The sequence below is a fragment of the Suncus etruscus genome, chromosome 16, assembly GCF_024139225.1.
Source record: "Suncus etruscus isolate mSunEtr1 chromosome 16, mSunEtr1.pri.cur, whole genome shotgun sequence".
Classification (NCBI taxonomy): Eukaryota; Metazoa; Chordata; class Mammalia; order Eulipotyphla; family Soricidae; genus Suncus; species Suncus etruscus.
In genome coordinates, this window is record NC_064863.1 from 86,299,915 (window position 1) to 86,309,071 (window position 9,157).

The window sequence follows — 9,157 nt, forward strand, 5'->3', positions numbered from 1 at the left end:
GTTCTGGACTTTCTTGGGCCAGGATTCCTGAGTTCTTTTTTTTTTGTTTTGTTTTGATTTTGGGCCACATCCAGTGACACTCGGGTAATCTTGGCTATGTGCTAGGAAATCGCTCCTGGCTTGGGGGAGCATATCAGACACCGGGGATCAAATCCAGGTCCGTCCTGGGTCGGCTGCGTGCAAGGCAAATGTACTACCTCTGCTATTGCTCTGACCCATTCCTGAGTTCCTGAGCTCAGAGGATATGCTTGGAATACACTGGTGAGGGGGATAGTTGGGCATCTCAGTGTTTTGGAGGGTCCCCAATGCAGGCAGAGCTGGCAAGGATGAGGACTCTTCTTCCTTCCTGTAGTCCTCATTTCTGAAGAGGGTCTCTTGCCTCATGCTGTGGGGGACCCGCATGGATCTGTCCTCTGCTTCACAGAAGCATTTCCATTCTGCCCTGCAGCTTCATGGCGTCCGAAGAGATGCACTGGCCTGTGCCCATGAAGGCCATTGGTGCCCAGAACCTGCTTACTATGCCTGGTGGCGTGGCCAAGGCAGGCTACCTGCACAAGAAAGGAGGTACCCAGTTGCAGCTGCTCAAATGTGAGTTAGTGGGTGCTGAGGGCAGGGGGGTGGCTTGTCTGCACGTGGCCCACCTGGATCCATATTCTGCACCCTGTGTGGTCCTCCCAGGGGGCTAGGAGGGATTCCTGAGTGCACATGCCCCATCTCTCCCCCTCAGCCCTGCCCTGAGGGGGAGGGGACAGGGCTGAGGGGAAGAAAGGGAGCTAATGGTGGTGGTGGGCAAGGCTAAAAATGGGGCTGAGGTCTCTGGATGCCCATACTAGTCTGTTTTTACTGTGGGTCTGTTTTTAGCCATGGTCGGTCCCCTAGCGGGAGCCTGGGTTGCACAGTGGGTGGGAACAGGTCCAGCATGGGTCTTCACTGCCCAGCCAGTGGCCTCAGTCTTAGTCCGCAGCACCCTTCCTGGCCTGCCTCTGAGCAGCCCTGGGCTCTCAGGCTCTTTGGCCAGACGCATGAAGGGCCTGCACTAGGCTACTTGGCTTTCCTGGGTGTGGGTGGGGCATCTCCTTGTACCTGTCCCAGCTCCCTTCTCATTGTAGAATGGAGGAACTCATGCAGCCTGGGAAGCCTGGCCAGGTGGAGGGTGGCCCCACTCGGCATCCCAGCCACCTGCCCACAGTCCCTTTCTGGGACTGCAGGGCTCAGCCTCTCCCACCCCTCCACAGGGCCCCTGCGCTTTGTCATCATTCACAAGCGCTGTGTGTACTACTTCAAAAGCAGCACGTCAGCCTCCCCACAGGGAGCCTTCTCGCTGAGTGGATACAACCGGTGGGTGACCAGCCACCCCTTACCCCTCCCACTTCCCCCCTGCCCTCCCCAGCCCTGCAGCCTGAGGCTCAGGTTCAGTCAGACCAGACCTTCCGTCCTGCACTCTGACCAGGTTGATCCAAATGGCATGCAGGCGGAGTGATCTCACTCTACACGTAGACCCGTGTCCTGCTCCCTGCCTCTCTTGCCCCTCTAACATGGTCTGTTCTGGGCCCAACTGGACTGATGCCCAGGGTCCCTATGGAGCCACGCAGGGCTTCTGTGTCCCTCTAGTTTCAAGGTCCCTAGGCCTGAGGCACCCACTTCTTTCCAGGCCCTGGGGTTCCACCATGACTTCGGCCCTGATCCCCAGCCCAGCCACAAACTCTGTGGGGGCCAGTGCCAGCTCAGGCCCCCATTTCTGCTATGGAGGAGGGAGGATGCCCGGGACCCCTCTGGCTGCATGCAGTAGACACTAGGAGACCAGCACTGTGGGGAACACACATTTCATGCTCCCTACCTCCCCAGTGCTCCCCAGATGTACTTTACAGCATCTTCCCTCCCAAGCCCACATTCTGATTGACAGGACTAGCCACTGACACTCTTTTCCCTGAAGTGGGGAAGTGGGGTACTTGATGGGACTTGCTGCACCTTCCTGGGGGACACAGGGATGCCCATCTGTGTCCTGTGCCAGATGTAGGGGTAGCAGGAAGCGCGTGGGGAACATGGGCTCTGTGCTGGCAGGGTGATGCGTGCGGCCGAGGAGACCACATCCAACAATGTCTTCCCCTTCAAGATCATCCACATCAGCAAGAAGCACCGCACCTGGTTCTTCTCTGCAGCCTCTGAGGAGGAGCGCAAGGTGGCGGGGGCAGTCAGGGCTGGTGGGCACAGGGGCAGGCAAGTGCAGTCAGGGGGTTGGACCTCCAACTGCTCCATTGGCGCCCCACTCTCCGCCAGAACCCAGGGTGACCCAGACCAGCCTTGGAAGGGGGAGGGACTCGGGCTGCCTGCGCCCACCCTGACCATGACCCTGGCTGCCCTCAGAGCTGGATGGTCTTACTGCGTCGGGAGATCGGCTACTGCCAGGAGAAGAAGGAGCTATCCCTGGACACCAGGTGGGTTCAGAGGGTTCCTGGGCTGTGGCCACAGGGGTTCATGTGTCTGTGAGTGTGTGTGTTTGGGAGTCTGTGAGTGTGGTGTCTAAGGGATTTGTTTGTTTGTTTGTTTGTTTTTGTGCCATACCCAGTGATGCTCAGGGGTTACTCCTGGCTTGGGGGACTATATGGGATTCTGGGCATCGAACCGAGGTCCGTCCTGGATCAGCTGTGCACAAGGCAAATGCCCTACTGCTGTGCTATCACTCAGCTCTGTCTATGGGACATTTGTGTGTGTGTGCCTGAGGGTCTTTGTGTGTCTGTGGGGTATGTGACTAGGGGTGTGTGTGTCTGTGTGTCTGTGTTTGTCTGCCTTGTATGTGTATATGTGCCTGGGGTGAATGTATGCTGTGTGTGCCCTCAGATCTGTGTGTATCAGTGCGGTGTATCTGCGTGCCTCAGGTGTGTGTGTGGGTGTCTATGTGTAAAGGTTCTACATACTGTAATCCCACTCCAGGGAGAAGGAGACCCCTTCTTCTGCTCCAGACCGGAGCATGAGTTGCAGCAGGAAATAATCCAATGTGTGGTCCTAAATCCACACCCCCCCTCCATGGGTGAGGGAGTGAAGGCAAAGGGACTGCCATCTAAGTGAGTTTTTGACATGTAAAGAGGAAGCCATCTTGATTTAGGGAGAAAACTGGTTCTAATCCAACATCTGTGTCTGTGGGATGTGTGTTTGTCTGCTTTTGTGTGTGCTTGTCTCGGTGCATGTATGCTATATGTATGTGTGTGCCCGTAGGTCTGCATGTGTATTTGTGTGTGGGGGAGCATGTGTGTATATGTCTGTGTGTGCTGTATGTGTGTGGACACCGGGTGTCCATGCCCATGACATTGGGCACACTTCGCTGCTGTTCACACATTCACCTCTACTCTCAGCGACTCCAGCTCCGACTCCGATAGCTTCTATGGTGCAGTAGAGCGACCTGTAGACATCAGCCTGTCGCCATACCCCACAGACAATGAAGGTGAGATACAGTTTCACCCAGTATGCAGCTTCCAGGTAGCTCTGGGGCAGGGGAACCTCTGATTTCTGGGGGTCTTCTGTCCCATACTTCAGTAACCTGGCCTCCTTGCCTGAACTCTGTGGGGTCCCCTTGGCCCTCCTATTCATGATGCCTACTCTGCAGATTATGAGCAAGATGATGAGGAAGAGTCATACATGGAACCTGACTCACCAGAGCCATCCCCACTTGAAGGTAGGGGCCGTTTAGGAGGGGAGGGTCCGCAGGGAGCCTGAGGGGTCTGGCCTTGCCTCAACACCCAGGGCCTCCACTTCTCTCTTTGGGCAAACGCTGAGGGGTGACCCTGGGAACAAAGGGAAAGGACCCCTTATGGGGCCTCTCAAGGCCAAACCCCAGGCCCCAAGGGAGACCGGCCTGTAGCCATGTCCCTTGGGGATCCTTGGAGTGTTTCTCTGCACCACATTATCTTCACTTTTTCCCAGATTTCTCCCACATCCTCTTCTTGGGGTTCACATGCCTCCTGCAGCCCAGGAGCAATGCTCCCCTGGAGCTGTCCCTCAGCCCACCAGTGAGCTCAAAGCCTCCTGCTCTCTGGCCACAGCTGCACCAGTGACCCAAAGGACATCTTTCCTTTTTCAGTTTGCTTTTTTTTTTCTGGGTCACACCTGGCTGTGCTCAGGGATTACTCCTGGCTCTATGCTCAGAAATTGCTCCTGGCAGGCTCAGGGGACCATATGGGATGCCGGGATTTGAACCAGTGACCTTCTGCATGAAAGGCAAACGCCTTACCTCCATGCTATCTCTCTGGCCCTATCTTTCTTTTTTTGTGCTGGAGCCACCCCAATAGGTGCTCAGTGCTCAGGAGTTACTTCTGGCTCTGTATTTAGGAATCATTTCTGGCAGTGCTCGGGGCACCCAATGGGATTCCGGAGATTGAACCTGGGTCAGCTATGTGCAAGGCAAATGCCCTGCCCGCTGTGTTATCACTCCAGCTCTGGTGAACATTTTTCGAAATCCCTTCCTGGAACCCCACACCTCTTCTGAGTGCCCTCTTGCATCCTACTCATTCTCATTTTGTCCCAAGTCAACTTTTGTTTCCAGCCCTGCCCAGGCCTCCTGGCAGTGGCGAATTCACAAGCTTTTTTCTTCCCTCCTCAGACACCCCTGTGGTTGCCCTGACTTTAGGGAACTTGCATAGGCTATCTGGGGGAATTGTGGGAGAGCCTGGTAGTGTGGGCACAGTGTCCCTAACCTATGCCCATTGTTCTCTGTTGTGCAGATGCCCTGAGCCACCCTCCAGCCTACCCCCCACCCCCTGTGCCCACACCCCGGAAGCCGGCCTTCTTTGACATGCCTCGCGCCCACTCTTTCACTTCCAAGGGCCCGAGCCCCCTGCTGCCTCCCCCACCCCCGAAGCGCAGCCTTCCCAACGTGGGTTTTATCTCTGACACCACCAAGATAGACCTGCTGGGGCACAGGCAGGCTGAGCTAGGCTCTTGGGCTCCTGCTGCCTCCCGCAGGCTCAGTGACCCCCCACTGGCCGGCACAGTCTTGGCACCCAACCTGCGGAAGCTCCCTTGCTTCCAGGAACCCTGTGATCCCAGCCTGGATACCCACGCTCCCATCCCAGTGGCCTCCTGCCCCTCCCACGTCACCAACACCACCACTGTCGCCTCCAGGAACTGTGACAAGCTCAAGTCCTTTCACCTGACTCCCCGGAGGCCACCCATGCCTAAGCCCCTGGCAGTACCCCCTCCTGTGCCTGCCAATAAGCCCAAGTTCCCGAAGGGAGTCAGTGACACTCCCTGGAAAGAGACTGCCAGGCCTGAGCCCTTTGTGCCCCCCGTGGTACGCAGGCCGCCTGTGCTGAAGCTGCCTCAGCCCGATGGCCCTGATGACCGGCCACCACCCCTGCCCAAGACGGAGAAGCCATCTGTGCCCCACCTGCAGTGAGTTGAACCCTCCACAGTGCCTGGAGATTTCTGTACTGGACCCAGAGATGTGGGTATCCCCTGAGCCATGGTAGAGTGGCCAGTGCGGTGGGAGTAGGTTGGAGTGCCCAGAAGATCTCCAGGGACTGCTGCCTCTGTAGGCGGGCAGGCTGTATTGGCCCTACCCGGCTGTCCTCGGCCCTGCCTAGCCTTGCCTGGCCCTCTCTCCCATGGGGATTGCAGGAAAGGGCAGCTGCTCCAGGAGTGAGGCTACAGCTGGATAGGTGGCCTGGAAGGTAGGGTCAGGGTTGCTCACGCCTGTTTAGGCCCCCAGTCCTCCATGAGCACCATGCCCTAGGACCAGGATGCTTGAGGAGCCTTGTCTCACACTGTGATTGTTGGGTACAGAGAAGTGAACCCCGAGTCCTAGTCATTTGTCCATAGGTGTCCAAAGGGTTCTAGAATTCCCTGGAAGCCCCAGAGGCTGGGACCACTGGACACCCCTTGGGGATGCAGGGGGACCCCTGTTTGCATGTTACCTGACCCGCCCCACTTATACCTCATCCTCTCTAAGGCCCTGCAGGGAGCGGTGTGAGAGCTGAGTTCCCAACTTGTTACCCCAACCAGGGTCCACATTCCTGCCCCCATTCCTCAGTGCTCCTGCTCGGACAGCCCAGAGCGGTGCTGGCTTCTTTCCTCAGCCCATGGGCGCATGCCTCTCTCCTGTGCCCGCAGGCGATCGCCACCCGATGGGCAGAGTTTCCGAAGCTTCTCCTTCGAAAAGTCCTGGCAGGCGATGCCCGCCCCTAGCAGGGATGACTCAGACGAGGATTACGAGAAGGCAAGGAAGGCCAAGGGGCCCAGAGGTGCAGCGCTTCCCTCATCCGGACCCTCAGCAGAGGCGTTTGGAGTCTGCGTGCAGGGGTCCACCTTTAAGCATCCCACAGAGCCTCATACCCTCAACATTAGGAGTCTGGACTCTGTGCAGGGTTGTAGCTGTGAGCCTCTCAGAGCCTCACTCTAGGTCTCTGTCTCTCCAGGTGTCCTTGCCCAGTTCCATTTTCATCAACACCACTGAATCCTGTGAGGTAGAAAGGTCAGTATCCCTCTGGCTCCTGGCACTGTGTAGTTGTGAGTTCCAGTTTGGAGGGATAGAGGGGTCAGAGGCGGGGAGCAGTCTAGCCCCATTCAGTGTGGTTCTTTGGTTGCAGATTGTTCAAATCCTCGAGCCCTGGCGGGGAACCCCGGGATGGTCTTTACTGCCTCCGGAACTCCTCCACCAAGTCAGGAAAGGTGGGTCACCATGTGTGCAAATGGGAGTGGGGAGGGCAAAATGGGGAGGGGGCCAGGATTTGAGGCCTTATGGAGGTTGTAATCCTCTGTGTCCCTGGTTCTCTTGGCCAGCCTCTCTCCTACCTGTCCGGATGATTGCAGGGTGGACCAGTCACCCGTCCCTGTTCTTTGGGGTCCCAGAGGGGTCCCTCGTGGGGGATCCTGTTTCTGTGTGGCACCCACCCTTGTTCTGGGCTTTGTACTCCTGAACTGAACCCTGATCCCACCACAGGTCCTGGTCGTCTGGGACGAGACTTGCAGCAAAGTGAGGAACTACCGTATCTTTGAGAAGGTAAGCTGGGCTGCTCTGTGGCAAGGGACAGGCCAGGTAGTACTCTGGGACCTGTCATGGCCTCAGCCTCCCTCACCTCTTCTAGGGGTGTACTCTACCCATACCTCTGGACTTGGCTGAGCTGGGTCTGGGTCCCCTCTTGTGGGCAGGGAGGAAATGGTGGGAATCAGCCAAAGCAGACTGCTTAGGTCCCTGACTCTGCCCTGTCTGGCTTCCTCAGGACTCTAAATTCTACCTGGAGGGCGAGGTCCTGTTCTCGAGCATGGGCAGCCTCGTGGAGCACTACTCCACCCACACGCTGCCCAGCCACCAGAGCCTGGTGCTCCAGCGTCCTTACGGCTACGTGGGTCCCCAGTGACACTGCCCACCTGGAGCCCTGCCTGGAGCCCGTGACTCTGCGACCTAGCAGTGAGACTCACCGGTGGCAGGAGATGAGCAGGAGCCACAGCCGGGGAACCTGATGCTTCACAAAGAACCCTGGAAAAACCTCCAGGTCGGGCCCTGCCAGCCAGGCCCTGCTGGCGATTGGGGCTGCCGAGGTCCGGACTCTGTCCTGCTAGCCCAGCCCACCACTCTGGGGCTCTCAGATTGCCCCTCTCTTCCACGCTGCCCTAGAGCTGGCATGGTGTGGGCATTTGGGACAGGGCAGGGCCTGGTCCCAGGGCCTCCAAGGACAGGCAGTGCTGCAAGGGCACCCAGCAATAAAGCACACTGGACTATGGTCAGCAGCAGGCCCAATGGGCTTCCTTGGGAAGGAGCAAGCATCCGACTCCCAATATGGCCTTGTACTCGGCCCATGGAGCAGGCTCCAAACATGGGAACTCGAGGCTCTGTCACCATGGTCTGTCGTCAGGCTGCCCCAGAGCAGAGACCCGTCTGCATCTCTTTATTAAATTTTTTGGTTCTGGGACTATACCCAGCGGTGCTTAGGGCTTACTTCTATCTGCACTCAGCAGTCACTCCTAGCAGAACCATATGGAAAGCCAGAGATCGAGCCCAGGCTGGCAATGTGTAAGGCAGGTACCCTCCCCACTGTACTGTTGCTCTAGTTTCTGTGTCTGTTCTTGTGTTGGGTGGGTTCACAACACACTTGATGAGCTGCCTGCAGGCCTGGTCCAGCTGTCACTGCCCAACAGGCCCGTTGTCTGACATGCAGCACCCAGCTCCAAGCTCCTGGGAGAATAAGACATTGGGTGTGTGCCCTATTCGGCCTGGGGGGTTGGTGGGTTGAGCCACCAGAGTCCTGAGTCTCCTGCGTGATGTCCTGCTCAGGCCTAGCCCTGCTGTGTCACATGATCCAAGGCAATCAGGCCCAAATGCCTGTTGGGGAAAACAATTGCTTGAGGTCAGAGGCTGGCAGAGTCCCCAGGTCCATGTGACTCATCTCTGTTGGCACTCAGGACAGCTATACCCTTGGGGTGTGGCCAGGGAGCCTGTGGGTGCAACCACAGTTCTGTGGAAGGCTATGGGCATGACTGCCACGGATATATTTTGTGGTCCTGCTCCAGGCTACCTCCTCTGCTATCTATCCTCAGATTGCTTTGACATACCAGCTCAGATGCCATACCCCACTGTGGATGCAGTTTCACTTCTTGGGACACTTGTGAATGTTTGTTTTTTTGTTTTGGTTTTTGGGCCACACCTGATAGCCCTCAGGTTACTCCTGGCTTTGCACTCAGAAATCGCTCCCGGCAGGCTCAGGGGACCTTATGGGATGCCGGGGATCAAACCCAGGTCCATCCTGGGTCGTCCGCATACAAGACAAATGCCCTACTGCCATGCTATCTATCACTCTGGTCCCGACAATTGTGAATGAAAGAGGTGGACTCTAAGGAGTTCCCAGGATTCTCAGACTGTGGAGGTGATGGCCTTTGTGCTGAAATACGATGGAAGAGGCTTGAGTTAGGAGAGTTGCCCAGAGCAGGTTGTTAGTGCTTTCCTGACCCTACCTCATCTTTCAACCCTGGGTCTGCCTCTCATGTGAGTGAACTTGGGCATGTGATGAGTGATGAGGGGGGAACAGCATGGGGTCCTGGAAAAGTTCTGGTCCACACAGGGTTGGAGTGAGTGTTGCTGGATCCCACACAGAACTGCTATGGTACTATTGAAATGTTCTTTCTTTGGGGTTTTGGGCCGCACTCAGAGGTACTCAGGACCTGCCTCTAA

The 9,157-nt window shown here is 57.0% G+C and overlaps 1 protein-coding gene across 1 annotated transcript; it reads left to right on the forward strand.

Annotated features, from left to right (window-relative positions):
- The first annotated feature begins 443 nt into the window (after window positions 1-443).
- SH3BP2 (SH3 domain binding protein 2) lies at window positions 444-7,359 on the forward strand. The gene is made up of 12 exons (XM_049789749.1): window positions 444-588; window positions 1,236-1,338; window positions 2,062-2,179; window positions 2,365-2,435; window positions 3,351-3,439; window positions 3,602-3,670; window positions 4,716-5,385; window positions 6,103-6,208; window positions 6,408-6,463; window positions 6,579-6,660; window positions 6,932-6,991; window positions 7,212-7,359. The coding sequence occupies exons 1-12, from the start codon at window positions 453-455 to the stop codon at window positions 7,347-7,349; spliced, it is 1,698 nt and encodes a 565-aa protein (XP_049645706.1). The 5' UTR covers window positions 444-452; the 3' UTR covers window positions 7,350-7,359.
- Window positions 7,360-9,157: the final 1,798 nt, after the last annotated feature.

Excerpts from the sequence above, each read along its gene's own strand:
- SH3BP2 (XM_049789749.1), top strand. The coding sequence starts at position 453 with ATGGCGTCCGAAGAGATGCACTGGCCTGTGCCCATGAAGGCCATTGGT. Across the intron at positions 2,436-3,350 it reads GAGCTATCCCTGGACACCAG|CGACTCCAGCTCCGACTCCG; the intron begins GTGGGTTCAGAG and ends CTCTACTCTCAG. Across the intron at positions 3,671-4,715 it reads AGAGCCATCCCCACTTGAAG|ATGCCCTGAGCCACCCTCCA; the intron begins GTAGGGGCCGTT and ends TCTGTTGTGCAG.